This window comes from Athene noctua, chromosome 28 (assembly GCF_965140245.1).
Source record: "Athene noctua chromosome 28, bAthNoc1.hap1.1, whole genome shotgun sequence".
In the NCBI taxonomy this organism is placed as follows: Eukaryota; Metazoa; Chordata; class Aves; order Strigiformes; family Strigidae; genus Athene; species Athene noctua.
Window position 1 is genome coordinate 6,386,645 of NC_134064.1, and position 20,323 is coordinate 6,406,967.

Below are 20,323 nucleotides of genomic sequence, written 5' to 3' on the forward strand. Positions count from 1 at the left end.
TAGAGTTTAAGAAATTTTAGAATTACTCCTGACTTGAACTAAGCACCAGACCGTTAAATAAAGGATCTGTCCAAGTACATCACGCCAGGACCCAAACTTTGGTGTGGCCACACCAGAATTATAAAAAGCAAAAATCAACTAGCAGAAAGCGAAACAAACTATACAGCATTCTGTGCTTTGTTAAGAATAACTCTGCCAATGTCACATGGTATTTGAGTAATTATGCTTTATGTTTTCCTGCTTATAAGTCTGACTAAAAGTGGAAACTTTGTAAGTTTTGGGTCCTGCTGGAGGATGCTAATTTGATGGGGTAAAATAATTTTAACACTTTTGATTTCTCTCTTGAGAGGAAAGAGAAAGGATGATCATTTGTTTAAAAGACTTTTTTACACAGGTGCAGTTTTTTGGCCTTACTTACAATACTAAATATCAAGGCAGACTACTCATTGCACTCCTAACAAGCGAGTATCTCATGGTGTAAGAGGGAAAAAACCCTCCCTGCCGCTACCAGAACAACTAATCCCCACACAGCCACCACTATCAGATTTAGAGCCTCCACAAACTCTGGTTTTCACATCAGCAGTGGATATGTACATTCAGGGGACTGCCCCGGAGCTGTCATCTGTGCAACCATCTGCTAGTCACACAACTCACCAAGTACAGACTGAGAACTTGTGTCAGGGAGGGAAAAAATCCCCCCTCGTACTACTGTGACCTGTGGGTTTACACGATCTGGTCACCCAATTCATTCCTCCGGCAGCAGTTTAACGTTGCTGCAGACAACATTACAGAAAGTCCAACCCATTGCTGGGTTGGTGTGTTGAATTAACTTAATTCTTCCTTAAAAATTTCTCTACAATTAGTCACAAGGTCAGGTGAGGCTGCTTACAGAACACCAGGAAGCTGCTCAGACAATCCACAGCCAGACATTTCGGTTTGAGAAGCACTGAAATTGTACAACAGCCTAAGCAAAAGGTTTCTGCCCTGAAAAGCATTACCCTACCCCATCTCTTGGAAGTCAGAACAGACCCTTTTCTATTTCACTGGCAACTCCCAGCCTTTCCTTACAAGAGCTTCCACACTTTAAAAAGTTGGGATATAAACTGGGACACAAGGTTTACTTATTCCCTGGGATGTTGCAAGCACAAATCTGGCTGATTACAACGTACTGCACTAGGCTATTCATGTTCACCCTTCTGATTCCACCTATAAACACCATTCAGAAGCTGATGATCTGCAGACTGGCGAGGGATTTAACAAGGACTGTTTGTGAGCCCTGGCCCTGCTCCTGGTAGGAAGAGCTCCCCGTCACACAGCTCCAGCACTAAGTTATGACAACACTACAGGCGTCTCGTCACGGCCACGTCCATCTGGGTCTACTGTGAGATGCAACACTTGGTCAGCACAACCAGCAAAAGTCCTTACCTGTACACAGACAAAGGATGCTCTTGCCAGGACAGCTTATTTTTCTCAGAAGGGCTGAAATAAGATATGGCAACAACAGTGCAGTTACGCCAGTGTCGAGAAGCAGAAGTTCTCTGCTGACACCTTGGTAGAGCTATCCCACCAAAGTGGTCTTAGCGACAGCCAGATGCACAGTATTAACAGAATTCAACAGCTGCATGACAGTGCCTGGTCCCTCTTATCTGCCCCACATCCCGCCCTCCGGGTCAAAGTCTGCCCACGCCGCACCTCTCCCGGCAGCGGGCAGGCCCGCGCCGCGCCGGGTGCTGAGGCGGCCAAGGCGCTGGGTTCCGCGCGCAGGGGGCGGGTCGTCACGTGCTCCGGGTTACGTCACAGAAACTGGGGATTAACGAACTTCGTAACACTCGACTCACGCTGGATTTAGGAGTTACCAGTAAAAGAAAATAGTTTTGACTATTAGTTTTTTGTTAAGTAATTTGTTTCTGGAACTCACCCACGTAAAACAGTCCTCGATGCCGGCCCGTGCTTCACAGCCCGGGCGATTTGTGCACCTGCCTCATTATCCTCCCATCCAGGCTGCAGAAGCAGGATTATTGCTTCACGGAATTGCTACTCTCAACAGTCTTAAAACACAAGCGGCTGTTCTCCTCCCACAGAGCTGACATCACCCAGAGTTTCTTACTTCCGAGCCTTTCGCTGTCATCACAGTTAACACACCCAGATTTTCCCACCCTCCTTCCTCTCCAAAACTCTGCATCAGTTTGTTCATTTCTCAGCTGCCACCCAGCGAAGCGGCAAAGGGGCTGAGCTGCAGGGGAAGGACAGTCCCTGGAGCACCGAAATAATGGAACAAAACGACGACTCCTGAACGCACAGCAACCTCAGCACTGAAACCTAAGGAAGGATTACTCTGTAAGTCGCTCCCAAGCTCTAACGCAAAGAACACCCCATTGTCGTGGAATTACCAACAGCAGGCCCAAGAGTCACACCTATCCCTCCTCAGCAGACGACCACCACCTAAAACCACAAGCGAAGGTGACTTTCAGTGATACGTGTTAATCTTGCAGAAAAAAATATTTCAGAGTAAGTTCTTCTCACTACAACAGCGAGTAATTACCCTGCTGAAGTACAGTATCAGCCTCCTGCAAGCTGTAAAATTTAGTTTCTAAATATGACCCACAACAGATACTGCACTGATATGACACTGGAACTCAACCAACAGATAAAGAAACAATTAAATTATTTCAAGGTTTATAGGAAATGGATACTTTATACAAGCTGGGAAACAACTTGAAATCAACAATACCTCCAAAACTGCAACTAGATTTCCTAATAATAGAAAAAGAGTTTGTTCTCTGAAACTGGGTAGCCAGCACTCTGCACTTGTCCTTTCCCATGGCTGTAAGATCTTCTGGTCGAGCAGGACAACACAGCTGTTTACGGACACTGAGCAAATATTTTCATTTTGCCTTCGGAAGAGTCACAGTTCAAAGTATCAGAAGAAAAAGTAAATTAAATAAAAAAATATAGGCAGTGCAAGATAAGGCAGGTCAAGCTAATTGAGCTCTTACAGTGCTCTTTCTTAAATTCTCACTGTTTGTTTCACTTCCCGTCCCGAGCTTCTCAACGTGACTGAGCATATCTTGAAAAAATGAGTTACACCTTCAACAGCGAGCGCCCAGCTAGGGGAAAGTTTCAAAGAGATTAGCAATCCTCTGGGTTCACATTTTTCACCAACAATTGCACTTATCCAAGTGCATTTTTAGCATGGGCATTTTGCAACTTCTCTCTCGGAAAACAAGATACTTCCGCAGTCCTCAGATACTGCTTTCATGCTGCAGCAGGCTAAATAATAACTGGCCTCTCAGATTATCGAGCGATTCTGAACAATGCTGATACCATCTGAGGAAAAGCTTTTCTTCCCCCCAGCGAGGGAAGGTGTGCACAAAATACAGAGAACGTAGGACTTACCTATAAAGTACACAAACACGCATCTATCCACTGCACTACTGCTCAATCAGGAAGAGCTCAAAAAAGTGAGAAAAGACACGGTAACTACGCGATGCGTAAGAGGAATTTCCTAAATGTCAGAAGCACCCACCACTATTCATCACCACCCAGGAGCGCGGGGCGAATGCTCCCAGGCACCAGGACTGTCTCCAAAGCCCTCTGGATGCAGAATTCGGAGGAAGTGGCCGCACTGAGCCAGAGGCAGCCCAGCGACAGCCTGAGGCCTGTGGGGAGCTGTGTGCCTTCTGCCCACGGCTACCGGCCCCCGACGCCTGCCCCGGCCAGCACAGCCCCGTGCTGGCCAGCACAGCTACCACACCGTGCTGAGCTGACCACAGCTGCTGATCAAGTGTAGCATGCACCTATTTTAATCTGAGCTTCCACGACGCCTTTCTGAATTAATTTTACCCTTTTCTGTTGACAACCACCACGTGGGTAGCCCTGCCCGAAGCAGCTGGGTTAGCGCTTGTTAGAGACGAGGCATTTGACACAGGTGGAAAGTATCTGCTCCGAGAACAGAAACTGTCCTACTGGCTCACTGACTGAGTTGAAAAAGCAGTAATTTGAGTCAGTCGTATGTGTTCAGTGAATGGTGTCACTGCCTCGTCACCCTGAGCTGGGCTTTCTATCAACAGTCTCGAAAGCAGAAGTTCTAGGCCATTTTTATGCACAAACAACAACCCAGCTCCTGTCCATAGAGACCTAAATCAGAGAGAGTCAAAGATCTGTTCGTATCCTACCACCACTTCGTTACCCAAGTCACCACACGTACATCTACTGCCATTTTCTGGGCTGTTTCACTCCAACATATCTAACCTGTGCTGGTCATCTCAAACCTCCAATCCACACAGCAGCCGCTCTCAGGAGCGGGTCACTGCTGCCTGTGTTCCACAGACAGACAGACAGCCAGCCGTTTGGCTGGGCCAGGCCAGGTCAGTCAGGTTTTTTAAGTGATGCAATTGACTTCTGTGGCGTTTCCATTCCTCCTCTCAACACATTATGACTTTGCTGAAGTTCAGCATACACACCTGTCACCGAACAGGCCCATGTTTTCGCTACAGTCACACCAAAAACTACCTGGAGGGCCACCTTTACCACCCATAACAGCATCCCGGGATGTTCAAATTATATGAACTGTAGACAGAAATAAAATAATTATTCTTACTGATTCCTGCATTCAGTATTGGCAGTCTGCTTTGTCCCACTTTGTGCTGGATGTCCTTATGAAATCACGCATGGAAAGTTTTATTTACACACGTTAAGACAACGCCAAGTTTTTCAGCAACACGTAGATTCATTAGCAGAAAAACTGTAGCCTGTGGATTTCTACTGACTTCAGCTGTACTGAGCCATCTCTTCTGGCAGACACTGACGGTGAATCAGAGGCCTCCTGACAAACTTTAAAGCATGTGGTAAGGCTGAGTACTTCCCTGTGTACCTTCTTAAAGGTGCTTTGGGTTTTTTTAAATGCCAGAAGAAAAAGTCATGCCTGTAACAGGGTTTTGATAAGGCCACTTTTAACAAGTTTCCCATGGTGACATGGAAAGAAACAACTGGGACAGCAGCAAAGTGCTATGTGTTGAAAAGGAAAGAGAAAAGGGGTTTGTCCTGAAAATTAGAGTACTCACTTCTTTTTAGAGCCCTGGAATTCAAAGAGGAAACATGGAGGAAAATCTTTTGTTCTTCAAGGAAAGTCACGGATTGGTATTCACATAAACCCAGAAGTCAGATCTTTGGCAATACCAAGTACTGCAAGAGTCATGACATGCTCTGACTTCTCAAAAGCAGTGTAATGACTGCAACATATCTCATGTGAATCGCTGCAAACTCAGGCAAACTTGCCAGCTGAAAAACGTGAAACGTGGTTGTATTACAACAAAACATAGAGTCTTTGATCACCCTCCTCTACTCTTACTCTGTAACTTCGTAACGCACAAGCTCACTTTCCAGCGCAAAATCTTTTCAATCAGTTCATTAAATTCATTTCAATTAAATTTGCCAAAACATTATCTGTGCATCTCTGCCATAAGCCACTCGAAGACCTAAACAATCACCAAAACAGGCTACAATTTTTTCTTCAGCTCTGATTACAGACTGCTTTACGTTGTCTTTTGGGTTGGTTGGTATATACAGAACTATGTTATCATTCAGATTTTTTTAAGCACAAGCTGAAAATCTTAAACCTGTATTAAAATTGCTGAGTGTTGACAGTCAAAAGCAAGCCGAGACACAGAACAAAGTAGAGTACAATGCAACAGTACCGGGAAAAAAAAAAAAAAAAGCCATGAAACAACAAATCCTTATATGCAGTTCTTAAGAGCGTGCACCGAGAAGCTTTTTATGGGAGAAGTTGACAAGTACGCGGTTCGGTCACAAAGACGGCTCCGCATCGCTTCAGGGGAGCGCGGGGCAGGCTCCCACCCCAAGTTTCTCCCCAGCAGAAGGTCTGGGGCTCGCCAGGACCGGCTCCCCCCGCCCCGCCCCGAAACCGGGCGCTCGCCCCAGCTACCTGCCGCGGAACCGCCCGCGGCCGGGAGGCGCCGGAGGCCGCCGCTCGCCCGAACGCAGCCGGGCGGGACAAGCGAGCGGGTCCCGCAGCGCGGAGCCCTGCCCGGCCCGGCCCTGCGCGGCCCGGCTCCGCGCGTCACGGAGAGACGGAGAGGCGGCGAGTCGCCGCCGCGCCGCCCGGCCCGGCCCGGTCCTGCCCGCGGGGTCGCCTCGGCCCGGGACCCACCGCCCGCCCTCCCTCCGCGGGGGCGGCCCCGGGGACCGCGCCGCCGCCGCAGCGCCGGCAGCAAACATGGCGGCCGCGGCTCCTTTAAGCCCGGGCGGGCCGGCGCCGCCGCCCCCGCCAGCGCGGCCGCCCGCTGCCCTCACCTTCAGTCTGTTCCATTCTAACTGCCCCCGCCGCGTCCACCCAGCCCAGCGGAGACAAAGGCCGGCGGCGGGGGCGGCGGCAGCGGCGGGCCTCCCCGCCTCCTCCCGCAGCAGCAGGCCGCGACGGAGCCCCGGCCTCGATTTCCGCGCCCCCGCCGCTGGCGCCGGGCTCCGCCCCGGGAGGCCGCCCGCCCCCCCACCGCCCGCTCCCGGCCGGTGCGGCCAAGGGGAGGCGCTCGGCGGGGCGCGGGCGGGCGCGGGCGACCGCTGGCGGCGGGGGAAGGCGGCGCTCCGTGCCGCTCTGCCCGGGTCCCGGCCCCGCTTGCGCGCCCTCCGCCTCCGCCCCCCCGCCGCCGCCGCCGCCGCGCACTGCGCAGGCGCCGCCCCGCCCCTCCCCGCGCCCCATTGGCCGCCGGGGCGGCGCCCGCCGCAAGGCACCATGGGGGGTGTAGTCCGGCGGGCCGGGCCCGGGGCGCTGATGCGGGCGGGCGGGCAGCGCGGCCGCCGCCCGCTCGGAGGGGCCGGGCGGTGGATATTCGACGCCCCGTGGGGCGCACGGCGCGGCCGCCGCACCACAAACCCCGCGGAGCGGGTCCCGGGGCCGCGGGGACGGGGCGCTGCGCCCACCCAGCCGCGCTCCGGCACCTTCCGGAAGCCGCCGGGGCTCAGCCCCGGGCCGGCCCCACACGCGGCACAGACCCGCCGCGGCGAGAGGACGGCGGCTCCACCGGCACGGCCCCACCGGCACGGCCCCGCTTACTGGCACAACGGCAGCTCGAGCAACGCGGGGGCCGGTGGGCACCGAGCGCCCGGCACGGAGAAGCCCAGCACACGCCGAGGCGACGCCGAGCCCCCCCGAGCCCCCAGACCACGCTGTGGGCTAGGAAACGGGCAAACGATGGCCAGGCGGCACGAGGGCCGGGGGGAAAACCCTGGTTCTGCCGGGGAGATCACAACGTGCCTCGCGGAGTCTAGGTCTGGCTGCTGACGTTTGGCATCTGGGTTGGATCGTGAAAGAAAATGCTGTCATCCTCAGTGGTTTCTAATCCTATTTTGGCTGAAAAATTGTGCATTGAGATGTTTGCAATTAATTCCCCTCCTCCATAACCCTCAAGTCTTTCTTTTTGTGGAAGAAAACACAACTGAAGTGCACACAATCAATCTTTCCTGCAGCAAAAGCATTAACATGCAAGGAAAAAAAAAAAAAAAGAAGGAAAACGGAAAAGCAAGAAAAGCACAAGAGAATGGAAAGTAAACAAGATGGGGAGATAAGATGATGCCTGTTACCAGAAAAAAAAATAAAGTCAGAAAATAAACCAAGAAGAATTAGGTAGGAAGAGAGACATGACCCAACATGAAAGGGGAAGCTGAGGAGACGGGGGCTGGGCCAGGCCCTGAGCAATGCCCCCCGCACCGACAGCACCTCCCGCTGCCCGGAGAGCCGGGAGGCCTTCAGCTCGCTGGGGAGGGCGGGAATCGCCGGAATAAAGTGACTTTAAAAAGCAATTCTCCTCCTCCTTCAACACAATAAGGCACCAAAAATGGAGGTGACCTAGAAAAGGCTTCTCTCTCTCATCTCCTCCCTTCTGTAAATTCTAAATGCTTAATATTAAGGTTAATATTCATGTATGGTGGGTCCTGATGTTCCTGCAGCTGAAGCACTCAAGGCAAGGGAATGTATTTCTTTCTGATTCCTTCTGACAAGTAATGAACGTTCTGACAGGCATTAGTTTTTCCTCCATTTCTCTCTTGTTCAGTTTTCTTTTGCAATACTTTTTCCCCCTCCTGATCATTTTTACTGTAAATGTTCTGTTGGCTGGGAACCCACAGGCAGCACGAAAGCCAAGCACGGACGAGGGAAACACCACGACAGCAGCTTCACCCTCCTCAGCCCCGAGGGAGGCGGGATGGTCTGTGCCGTGGCCAGCACAGAACACGGACTAAGGGAAACACAACCCCCGTCCTGCTTGCCCTGCGCGGGGACTGCGTGGTACCACCACGGCGATTTGCAGCCCTTACCAGGATCAGCCCGCCCTGAGGAACCTGGGGGCGCTTGTCCCCGGCCCCCCGAACGAGCACGTCTGTGCCGGGGCCCTCGCCCCCAGCCTCCGCACTGCCAGCTCCAGGAGATGGACCGCAGCTCCGCCAGGGACAGGCCCCAGCGTTCCGCACGCGCCGCGCACTCGAGCGCTTCACACCAGCCCCGCGGACGGGCGCTATAGAAAACAACACTGTGGGACAAGCAGAGAGGTGGCGTGTTCTCCCCGCAGAACGCTCCCCTTTGAGCACAGCAGGCTAACTGCTTCCAGACGCCGTGCCCTGAACCGTGCTGCCTCCTTCAGAACAGCTCAGGACCGGCGCCTCTTCCCGGACCAACGATCTGCGCCCGGCGCCGTTCCCAAAAACAAGGGGTGGCTTTGGAAAGGGGGCTCTGAACAGCTGCGGCTCCCTGGCGGGGCTTTCAGCGGGCGGGGTGGAGGGCTCTGACCCCTCACCGCTTCAGGGACCTTCCGAAAGGCCCAGCGCTTGGCACAGCGAGGGAGCATCCATGTACCAGCTGCCTTCAGCACAGGAGCGTCTGGCCCTCGTTCATGCAGGAAAAACTCTAGAAGACATAACCTAGATGTGTTTAAATCACAGTCTTGAACACCATGAAAACTAGAAGGTCCATGAGCACATCCAAGAGATTCCAGTCTGCCCTGTCTCAGAAGCCACCTCACAAATTCACACTGAAACACATCCCCAAGGAGACAAAATCAGCGTTTCCAGGTTTTTGAAAGCCAGAGCACTGGTACAGAAACACAGATCCCCCGCTAGCGAGACGAACAAAGGGCACCTTCCTGAGCTGGGTTCAGAGGACGGGAGGTTGTGTTTGCCTACTCATCTAGTTTTAATTTCCAGTTCTGTCACTTCCTCAAGCAACAGCCTCTCCCAAGGGAAAAAAAAACCCACCAAAACAAAACTCTCTTCTGCAGTCCCCGGGGATGTGGTTTAGCAGAACCAGCTCTGGCAGACTAAAGCACACAGGAACTAAATTGTACTATTACATGGTCTGCACTAACAATGCAGAGATGTTTTTGACAGTAAAGAAGTATTTTAATTAATGGTGGGGTGGCGGTTTTTGTCAGGATTTAAAAGACTTGGAGACCAGCCCTTTATGGGAAACATGCTTTCCAACCAATGGAAAACACAGCAACGTGCCGAGAGCTGTGGTGGCAGACCTCGGGAGCTTTCTGTCCCATTTCTCACCCATCTTTCCCAATTTTATTTTCTACTTTCTAAAATGTCATTCATCTGTTTAGGCACCCATTAGCAAAGCCACCAAAGAGTTATAAACCTTTTTCATTGTGGGCAACAAAATGTTTTTTCCCCGCTAGTCTCTCAAACACAGAAGACATTTCGAGAAACCAAGTCTCCCGTCACCTATCGAGAACATCTCTGCAGCTGCCTGCGTGTTTCATCAGATCTGCAGACCCACAGGATTTCTCTCAAACACGTCAGGGCTTGAAACTTCCTTCTGACATCTAATTCCAAGCGAAGCTGTTCCCAGGCGATAACACACAAAGGGAGGCTCTACTCTTAGAGGCCCCATCGTACCCGCAGCTGCTCAGAACGTGTTCTGCTCTATATATAGATACAAACTGCTATCACTTCCACAGGAACCTTTCACATAAAAGCAAATTTTTGTTCCACGCAAAAAACCCAAAGGGATGTTGACATTTTGATGGATATATGGTTAGCTATTGCGAGCTGCTGAGCCACGGATGGTGTTTTCCCTTTTGAAAACCCCACGAATGCACCAGGAAACATCCGATGTGGCCGCTGAAGAAACAATTACAGTGTGCGAGTTGGCTGCTTAACTCTCCTACCTTTCGCCAGGACTGGAGCCGAGGCTTCGTGGGAAGCAGCAGGCACACGGAGCAGAGCCTGGGGGTCCCCTCCAGGCAGGAGCCCGACTCCGCACATGGTTCCTGGTTCCTCTCCCGCTCTCCAGGTGCTACATAAATCACCGCAAAAAGGCGAAAGGTGAAGATCCGCCACCAGCCGGGCTCCTCGGGCCCCGCGGTTGGGGCAGCAGCGCTGCCGATGCTGGGAGCGCGCTGAGGCAGAAAACCAATGACAGTGACGGGGAGTGTGGGCCAAGGAGGGGGCCAGCCCCGCCACCCCGGGGCCTGCGTGTGCGCCGGGCCGGGAGAGCCGGGCCTCGGGCCTCACCGTGGGCCTCGGGCCCCGCCTCAGCCCCCCCGCCCCCCCCAGCCGGCCCCGGGCGCGGCCCCTCCCCCCTCCCTTACGTCACCCGCAGCCCCACGACCCCGCGATGGCGTCACGCACCGGCCCGTGACATCACTCCTCAAGGCCCGCCCCCTCTGACGTTGCCGCCGCCCTCGCGGCCAATGAGTGGCCCTTTCTGAGGGCACCTCGGGTCAAGCCCCGCCCTGCCCCGCTCCCATTGGGTGGCCTCCGTCAGGGCCGCGGTTCTGCCTTCTGATTGGCTCTCTCCGAAGGGCCCGTGACGCGGGGCGATGGCGTGACGGAGAGGGAACCATAGAGTTTGCCGGGCTAGAGCGGCGCGTGCAGGGCGCGATGGGACAGCCCGGGAGGACCGGGGCCGGGACCGGGCGCCTCGCGGGGCGCGGGGCCGGCGGGGCGGGGGCAGCGGCCCCGGGGAGGGGCAGCGGGGCTGGGGCGGCCCAGCCGGGCGGGCGGGGAGGGACCGGGCCGCCGGGGCTTGTCCCGCCCGGCGGGGACCGGTGGGGTGGGACCGGGAGCGATCCCCCGGGAACTGGTCCCGGTGCGGCGGGCGGGCCCTGTCCCCCCGCCCCGCCGCGCCCGCTCACGGCTCCCCTCGCCCCCGCGGCAGCGGCACGGCCGGGCGGGTGATGCGCCAGAGGCCCGGCGGGCCCCGCCAGGGCCCGGCCCCGCCGCCCCGAGGGCCGCAGCGCTCCCCGGCCGCTCGCCTTCGCCGCCGGAGAGGAGGGGCCCCGCGCCGCCCGCGGCCCGCCTGAGCCGGTGCCTCCGGGGCAGCCATGGCCGCCTGCGGCTGGAACGCGCTCCTGGCCGCCGCCAGGGCCAGGTAAGGCGGGGATGGATCTTCCCGGGCGCTCCGTTCCCGTGCCCTGAGCCCGGCCGGGGGCGGAACGGGCTGAGGGTAACCGCAGGGAGCGGGGCAGGGAGCTCCCGGCGCGGGAACGCCTTCCTTCGGCCATTTCCTTACAGTGACGGGCGCTGCTGGGATGTTTCGGGCAGAGACAGACGCTGCTGTAATACCAACGCTTTAAACTAGAGTGCTGCAAACTGCTGCACAAAATTAGCTGAGCGCGGGAAGGGCAAAGTTTGATTTGTCTAAAACTAAGGGATTTTGGCAGTTGTTTTCATGCACAGCAGCCTGCACAGTCCTATAAAAAGGGAGCAGACTGTCAGCGCTAGCCGCTCCAGCCCGTCTTTTCCAGCTGAGGCTGCCAGGGGAGGGAGGGGGTGGGAAATGCAGCGAACCCTGTCCTGAGAGCTTGGTGAGAGGAGACGGAAATTTGAGTTTTCTTTGTCTGCAACTGGCAAATTTTACCAATACGGTTGGTAGAAGGGCTTCCCAGAGGCACTCTGGAGTCTTGAGTTACTGTCCCCAAGAGGATCCCCAAGAGGAAAGTTGTTAGCATGGGACAGATTCTCAATATTTTATCCGTTGCTGGAGGATCAGTCTCAGATACTGAAGCAGCCACAAAATCAGTTTGGCACGAAGAGCATTGGTTTGTGTGTCATGCCCGGGTACCTTGGCCACAACACACTATCACTTCCTTAAATCCCTCCGCAGTTTCAGAGGCTCCCATCTCCTCGCGCACTCCAGTTCTCCATACGCTCCAGCAGTTGCTCTTGTCCAACTAGTGGATTCTCATTTGAACTGGACTCACGTAAGAAACTCTGAGAACCGACCTCACTCCCCGGCTGACGTTGTGCGAAGGTTTCACACGGCCGCCTGCCCGCGCCGGGAGCTGCGGGATGAACTCCCCCCGCCCCAGAGTGCTGCAAACCAGGGTACCAAGCCTGCGAAAACGCCGACAGAACAAGTCGTGGAGACTCCCGTGGGAAAAAGGTCTTTACGCCAAAAAGTCGTGGATGAGCTGAAACATTATTACAATGGATTCCACTTGCTCTGGATCGACACTAAGGTGGCTGCCAGGATGGTGTGGAGGCTCTTACATGGTCAGGTCCTCACTAGGAGGGAGAGGCGAAGGGTAAGTGCCAGACACGCGAACACTTTGCTAAGATGATGTATTAAGAGGCTTATTATAATGAAGGAAGTTTAGCTGCTCGGTTTCCACACTTCCTTGGAATACCCTTTCTTCGTGTCAGGTTGACCAGTAATCTCCGCTGTGCTCTTCTCTGTACAGTTGCTGAGAACGTGTGCAGATCTCTTCCGGCTGGTTCCCTTCCTGGTGTTTGTCATCGTCCCCTTCATGGAATTCCTGTTACCTGTATTCTTGAAACTCTTCCCTGAAATGCTGCCCTCGACCTTTGAGACGGAGTCAAAAAAGGTTTGTGTCCTTTCTGAAGATGCAGACTACTCCAGCTCGTTCGAACGTCTGTACAGCTGCAATAAAGAGCTTCCTGCCCGCTGCTGGAAGTGAGCGTCAGCCTCACACACACGTCTAGGCCAGACGTTCCCAGTTCACCCCTGTACAGGACAGCAGAATTTGGAGACTGTAGTGTAAACAGTGATCAGTAGGAAAGGGCACAGCAATTTCATTTTCTATGGTAACCAAAGCCTATTTGCTTTCAGTACTGAAGACTTATTTTTTTCCCAGAATCCCCTCCCTTCTGACTTTCACGTGCAATTTCTAATTGTGTTTTATTTCCTGAATGAAGGAAGAAAAGCAGAAAAAGAAATTAAACGCAAAGCTGGAGTTAGCAAAGTTCCTGCGGGAGACCATCGCAGAGATGGCCAAAAGGAACAAAGCAGATACAGGCCAAGGAAAACAGTTCTCCTCGTACGTGCACCAGGTAGGACGGCTGTGCTGGGGATGGCAGCAGCGGTGCTCACACCGGCTTTGGTGCTGCTGGTTTGGGCAGAGAGCGTGGGACCTGGGGCTTTGGGCAGAGGCTGCGGAGAGGTGTGAGGGCGCAGAGCCGTCCTGCCGGGGGGGGAGCGGGACGCCCTCCCGGCGCTGCCTCTGTCACAGCTCTCGCTGCAGACTGGAACAACACTGAAAGTTGCACCCTGTGAAATCCTTTCAGTGGCCGCTCAGAACCACCGGTTCACTCTGGCCTTTTAGCTGTGTCGTTGTTTTCATCGAGAGACGGGAGCACCGGTGTGAGGGCGGGAAGGGCTTCTCCTTAGAGGGGGAAGGGGATTCACGGGCTGGGATTCTGCCTGGTCTGGCTTTCGGCCCTGATGCCTCTGCTCTCTCTAGATCCGTCACAGCGGCCTCCAGCCCAGTACCCAGGAGATCATACGCTTCTCCAAGCTCTTTGAGGATGAGCTGACCCTGGAGCACTTGGAACGGCCGCAGTTGGTGGCTCTCTGCAAATTGCTGGAGCTGCAGCCCATTGGCACCAACAACCTGCTCCGCTTTCAGCTTCTGCTGAGACTCAGAACTATCAAGGCAGACGATGAAGTAAGTTTACAACAGTGCAGGTGTAGCTGCTTTGGAGGCAGGGAGGCTTTTCGCAATCGCAGGCTCTGCCTTCTGAATCACTGCCTGCTTTACGTAAGGCCTGTGTCACTGCCCACGCTCCCTCCCCACATGGGAAGTTTAATATTGGTGGGGGTCGGCTTCTCCCTGCGAGAGGTTCCACGAGAAAACAGAATGAGAGTTCATCTTCCTGCACCCTTGCTGCCTTTGGTGACCCCTAAGGAGCGTGGTGCTGCAGATATTGTCACTGTTTAGAACACCCTTATATTTTTATTCTGGAGTCATGCTAACCTGTAAAAAAGAGAGGTTCCAATTCTGGAATAAATGCATGGAAACACCAGATTTTAACCATGCTGAATCATGAGTTTATATTAGTTTATAAAGTGGCTGGGTTTATTTAGCCTGGAGAAGGGCAAAGGAGAATCTGTTTGCTGTTCTCAACTGCCTGATGGCGTTATTTAGAAAATGGAATCAGACTTACAGGTGCACAGCAAAAGGACAACAGGTAATGGTCATAGGGTCAAGGGAAATTCCAACTCGATAAGAAAAAAATTAAAATCAGTGAGTGGGTAAAGGGTGGAACAGGTTGTCTAGAGGTTGTGAAATCCACATCCCTAGAGAGGCTCGGTGCATAAATGGAAGAGGCTGAGCAGCGTAAAGGAACGTTGAAGTTAACCCTCTTCTGTAGAGGAGGTAGGACCGGGGACCTCCAGAAGTCCCTTCCAGCCGACATTTTGTGCTGGTGGAGGAACTGGAATTTGAAATGGCGCTAAGAATCCTGTTACGACACAGAGGAAGGACCAGAAAGCTTCTTGCTTGCAGGAGGTGGCCAGTTCTGCAAGGCGTGTGCAGCTGAGCACAGGTTCTGCTTTAGAGCCTGCAGTCCGGGCAGTTCTCGGGGTCACCGGCCTTTGGGGGTAGGATCTCGTGGAAAAGTGTGGGATTCATTCAAACCTGCAGGTGAAAGTGAAAGTCTCACGACTTTGGGGGGGAAAACCAAAATGATCAGGATCAAAGGTTGTTCATCTTCTGTAGCTGAAGACTCGCAGCTCTCAAGGACAGAATGAGTTACCACCAGTCAGTTCTGTCTCAGCTTTGTGCTGGTCAGACTTTATGCACATTTCAGACATTTCTTTGGGCTCAAGCTCATCGGGTACCTCAGGGTTTTGGCTTACTCTAGGCCCAGATAGGAACATTCCTTTTCATTTCAGATGATTGCCAAGGAAGGAGTCAACGGTCTAAGCGTGTCTGAACTGCAGAGTGCCTGCAGAGCCCGAGGAATGCGGTCGCTGGGTCTCTCGGAGGAGCAGCTGAAGGAGCAGCTCGGGCAGGCAAGTGCACTCTGGTCTGGTCTTGTGGGAGAAGGTTCCCCGGGACAGAGGGGGCTGCGGTGCAGACCCCGCAGGTGTGGGGGCACCAGGAACACACACACGTGTTTCTGGATGGGCCCTCACCTGCACAGCCGAGCTGTGAGGCGTGAAGTACCCAGATAATGTCTTGGGCTAAAGAAAAAACCGAGTAGCATCAGGGCCTGCTGGAAGCAAGATGAAGTGTGAGGGGTGAAATACGTTTTAACCTTCTGAAGCAGCCAAGAGCTGTGGCAGAGCCAACACTGCTCCTTTGTAAGCACTCAAAGGAGCTGGTACGGCTGCGGGTGCTGTGTTTGAGACAAGCTGTAGGTAACTCAGAGTGCTTGGCTGTCACTGTTGGCTCTCAGTGGTGACGCTGGTGCCTCACTAGTAGCTGGAAGCTTCCTCTCTGGGGTGTGTCCCACGCGGTGTGCTTAACTCGTCAAAACCATTTCTTCTCATTGTGGTAACTTAAACCGATTAGCCAAATTCAAGATAGCTTTGAGATCTGCAAGGACAAGGAGTACTATCCAAATAAGTACTGACGCAGAGCCAACATGAAATAACTTCTCCTCCTGGCTTCTTCCAACAGTGGCTGGATCTGCATTTAAAAGAGAACGTTCCACCTTCTCTGCTCCTGCTTTCCCGTGCCTTGTACTTAATAGATATAAAGCCACAATCTGTTCCAGTTCCACAGAATAAGGTGAGTTGTTTGAATAAAACTTTCAGGTTAATAGTTTAACCATTATGCATTATAGAAAACGAAGCACCGTGACATGAATCTTGTTCTTTGATCCTCCCAGCGGAGTGAGGTTTTAGCTGTGCTGAACTGTGTGTTCCCCCATAGGCAGGTGACACTGCTGAAGTGGTGACATCTGTTCTTGAAGGTCAAGAGACCCTGGTGGATCCTGCGCCCGTCGTACAGGGAAGAAAGGTCAGAAAATCGGAGTCTGCAAGTCGGGAAATGAGTGTGTAGTGCTGTAATCCCTGGGAGATGGGAACAAACCTCCCAGAGCTCGACGAAAGCCGATGTTTGCCACGTGGTGCAGAGCACAGCGCGGTGTCCGTCCCCGCGCTCTGTACGTGGTTTTGCCCCAGAGCCTCCCAGCTGGTGTAAGAGACAGTGAGAGGGTTCAGAGATCTGCTGGGGCACTTCGTGTTGTTGGAAACAGGGGGCTGTTCAGTACCATGTTCCTGGCTCCCAGCAGAGGAGCACCCCTGAGCTCCCAAGCTGCTTTACTCACATAAATACAGAGACTTCAGTCCGGTACGTTTCGCTCAGAGAAGCCACTTTCAGGTGTCAGTTTGCAGCTCTCTAGTGAACTCCAGGACAAAAAGTATCTCGAGTAAGAAAGCCAGAGAATACGGTTCTCAGCATAAGGCTGAAGCAAATTCCTTAGATTAGTCCTAGCTGGTGAAAGCAGCAACAGAAATTAAAGGAGAATATTGTGTCAACTGCTAGAAATATTTCCAAATAGCTGAATTAAATTGCAGAGGGGAAATGGTGGAAACGCCGACGTGCAGCTTTCACAAAGGTGCGTTGCAGGGAGCCGCCTCGCTAAGAAAGGAGAAGGGACTGAACGGGGTCGAGCTGAGATTTGTTTTCAGAGAGGGTCCTGCCACTTAAAGCTGCTTTTTCCTTAAAAGAATGAAGAATTTCTGTCTCGACCAACAGAGGAATTGCCGGTCTCAGAAGTGTCAGTTAAGCCTCCCCCACGAGAGGTAAGCTTTTCAAAATCCTTACACGTTCCAAAGGACAATTCAGAAACGAGATTTGTGCTGCAGGGTGTTGTGAATGCGAAGTTCAAGGAGTGACTGGAAAAATTGTGGACGAGAACTGCACTGAGGGCTGTTAAACAGAAAATAGCACGTGTGACAGAGGCTGCAGCCCAGCTGGGGAGGGTGCTGAGCTCTGGGGAGGTACCAGTACGTCCTTCTGTGCACTCCAGCAACCTGCTGTGGACCTCAAGGACAGAGCAGCTCCCGTCAGGGAGTGTTGAGAGCCGTTTTGTATCTGTAAAAATATTTATACAGTGACTTGCCTTTTTTTTTTTTCCCATTTCCATTCTGTGAATATTTGATTTTGATTTAGCTGTTTACTCATCTGGGATGCCCACTGAGGGCAAGTTTGGGAGTCTAGATTTTATCGACAGGAGCACGCTCCTTTACCCTGGAGAAATTTGTTCTTAGCTGTTGCTCTGCAGAGCAGCTTCCCGTAGTAAATGGGAAGGATCCCTTCTTCAAAAAAGGTTTTGAATTTCAAGCAGCATTTGTGTTGGTACGGCCTAAAGTCTGTAACTTTCTTTCACACCCAGGCTGCGATGGAAGCCTCTCCGGGCAGCAAGGCGGGTGCTAACGGAGTCTAGCCTGAGGCTGGGCAGGCCCTGACCGGGGAGAGAAGAGCTGTTGTCCCCGTGCTGGAGGAGGGTTCTCCAGGGGCTGTGTGACACAGGAGGGCTCAGTCCCTCTCCTCGGCCAGGCTAAGGCCGGCGGGGCCGCACCGCTCCCCTCTTGTACCGCGTCCCCTGCCCCCAGCTTAACTTCTGCTGTAAATATGTTAATAACGGTGCTGCTGTCTGTGCTGCTGTCCGTGCTGCTGCTGAACTGGTGGCTGTGCTCTCCAGCAGAGGAGAGGCAGCTCTTCGCTGCCGTGCGGGCCTGGGCACGGAGAGAGCTAGGCCGGGAGTCCAGTAAAGCCTCTGCTGCGGTTTGAAATCCTCTGCAGGAACATACCCCGGGCTCGCAGCTTGTCCTGCCGCCGCTTTACGAGCTCGAGCTCTTGACCCTAGTTAGCACGGTTTAACCAGTAACTAGTGCACAGAACGACCCGTGTAGCCCTTGTGTTTCGCCGTCACGTTTGCGCCGAGAACAGCGGCAGCGAAGGGGGGACCAGCACTCCTTGGTGCCGTGGGTGAACTTGACTGTTCAGAAAGACTTTGGAACTTGCTGGGTGAGAGCCGAGCAGGGGAGAGGAGAGCTCCCCCCAGAAAAAACCCTCACACTCCTCGGAAGGAGCTGCAGCAGGTGCCAGGCACCGAAGGCAGAGACTTGTGGTTTTGAGGTCCCGCTGGGTGATGTGAGGCAGCGACCCGGGGACCCCCCACGTTTCCCAAGGGGTTAAACCTGACTGGGCTCGGCGCGCGCTCTCGGACCTGCTGTGCTTTACACAAGGATTCCTCACGCACTCCAGTGTTGGCTGGTGTTTTGGTAGACTCCATGGGAGGATGCTGGAAAGCTGTTTTTAGCATTCGTTAATTTTTTAACTTTGTCCTATGTAAATGTGCGGAAATTACATTACGGATTTTAAATACGTGTATTTATACTTACTGTAAAATTGAAGTTAGACTTGGTGCTAAGTAGACGACGCTGTCTTTCCCAGAGGTCAGAGAGCCTTTAGCACACCCGCCCAAGGTCAGGTGTTATCAGCGTTTCAGCGTGTGACTCAGGCTCTTGCTGACAAGGCAGGAGCAGCCGGGGGAGGCGGCTGCCGTGGCCACGTCCTGGGCTCTGCCCCTGCCTGGCTCCCGCAGCCCCTCTGTTGAACTGCTGATCAGTAAACGAGAACAGATACTGCAATAAACTAATCCCCCTTGCTCAGGCGTCGCTCCTGCCTCTGTGTGGCACGGGTGGGGTGTTGCTGGTGGCCAGTACTTGGCTGAGACCGTAGCCTGTGGCTACTTGGCCATTTGACAGAGGCCTGGACTCCTGGAGCGCCCTGACAGTCGCTGTCGTTGGACCAGGACTGACCGCACTCCTGCAGAGCCCTCGTCTAGAGAAGCGTTCCAGCCCCTAACAACCCGCTCCGTGCGAGGTTTCGCTGGTGCTGAGCTCTGGGGTTCTGTGCGGAACGTGAGTAATTCCCGTCGGGTGGCCGCGGCGTGGAAATGGACGGGATTCCTGAATCCAAGGTAAGCGGGAAGGGCTGTGCAAGGGGAAATTCCCTGTTTTAAAGCACAAACCGGGCTTAGCAGAGCCAGCCTTGTTCGCTAAGCCCTGTCAAAGCAAGAACGTCGCAGACGGGAGGAAGGTTTTTGTCTAACTGGGGGGATTTTCTGCAAAAGAAACGCAGCGGTGAAACCACCTCCAGCGGGTTGTCACTGGGGGGTTGGGGCCAGCTCAGCCCTGAGCTCGGGAGGTTCCTGATCTTCCACCACTCACTGCGGGAGCCGCAGCCGCGTGTCCTGGCCCCGAGGAGCCGTTAGCCGAAGCGGCCGCCCCGGGGTCAGGGACCGGCCCCAGCCCCACGCCGCGGATGCCCCGAGCAGCCCCATCGCTGTCCACGGGGTTGATGTTGCCGAGGCCGAGGGAGGTTGGTTTTTAGTACAACGGGACTAGTTACGCGCGAGCGGCACCACCAGCCCCCGCCGGTGCTCGCCCCGTGCCCCCGGGGAGGGCTGGGCCTGGCGCCCGGGCCGCTTCCCGCCGGCAGACAGCAGCGCCGGCCAGGTCCCGTACCGACAGGCCCCGCAACCGGCGGCTCGGAGTTCATCCGCGTGTTCGGGAACAGCCGAGGCTGCCGCCCGGCCCCAGCGGGCAGGGCTGCCGCTAGCCCGTGGCTGGCGAGCTGCGGCTCTGCGGGGCCACGCACAACCCTGCCAAAACCCAGCCACAAACCCTCGTGCGTCCGGGGCGCTCGAAACCCCCTGGATTTACCCCAGGGTCCTGCCGCCAGGTACGGGTGACGCTCAGTTAAAATCCTCCGAAGAGGACCAGTAAGTGCTGGGGCTGCGCTCGCTGGTCCCGCTGCTCCCCAGTTCCCGGGGCTCCTGGGCCAGCTCCGAGGGGAACCGCCACGGGGGCAGCTCCCTCCTCCAGCTTGCGCCCGCCAACAGCCTGGCCGGGTTCAAGCTCCGGCTCCCCGAGCAGCACATAAACGCCACATGTAGGAGGCGCGTTGTGAGCCCTTTCTCGGTTTAAGGAGCTGGCGGCAGCCCTGCAACAACAGAGCAGCACATGGCGCGTCTGCTCCTCGCACGCGAGCCTACAATAACAACCCAAGGTCTGTGCCGGGGCAGGCAAAGCTGCGTTGAGAAA

General features: G+C 54.4%; 2 protein-coding genes across 4 annotated transcripts in view; one reads left to right on the forward strand and one right to left on the reverse strand.

Moving 5' to 3' along the window:
* The window catches only part of NSD3 (nuclear receptor binding SET domain protein 3), a 44,734-nt gene extending 38,234 nt beyond the window's left edge, over positions 1-6,500 (reverse strand). For all 3 annotated transcript variants that reach the window (XM_074928622.1, XM_074928621.1, XM_074928623.1), the window contains exon 1: positions 6,313-6,500. The gene's annotated coding sequence lies outside the window, so the exon portion shown is untranslated. The remainder of the gene's footprint in view (positions 1-6,312) is intronic.
* Positions 6,501-10,921: 4,421 nt separating this feature from the next.
* On the forward strand, positions 10,922-18,873 carry LETM2 (leucine zipper and EF-hand containing transmembrane protein 2). The gene is made up of 10 exons (XM_074928618.1): positions 10,922-11,386; positions 12,122-12,542; positions 12,699-12,842; positions 13,174-13,308; positions 13,719-13,922; positions 15,152-15,271; positions 15,882-15,992; positions 16,137-16,223; positions 16,937-17,011; positions 17,605-18,873. Exons 1-10 carry the CDS (start codon positions 11,340-11,342, stop codon positions 17,653-17,655), a joined length of 1,395 nt encoding a protein of 464 aa, XP_074784719.1. The 5' UTR covers positions 10,922-11,339; the 3' UTR covers positions 17,656-18,873.
* Positions 18,874-20,323: the final 1,450 nt, after the last annotated feature.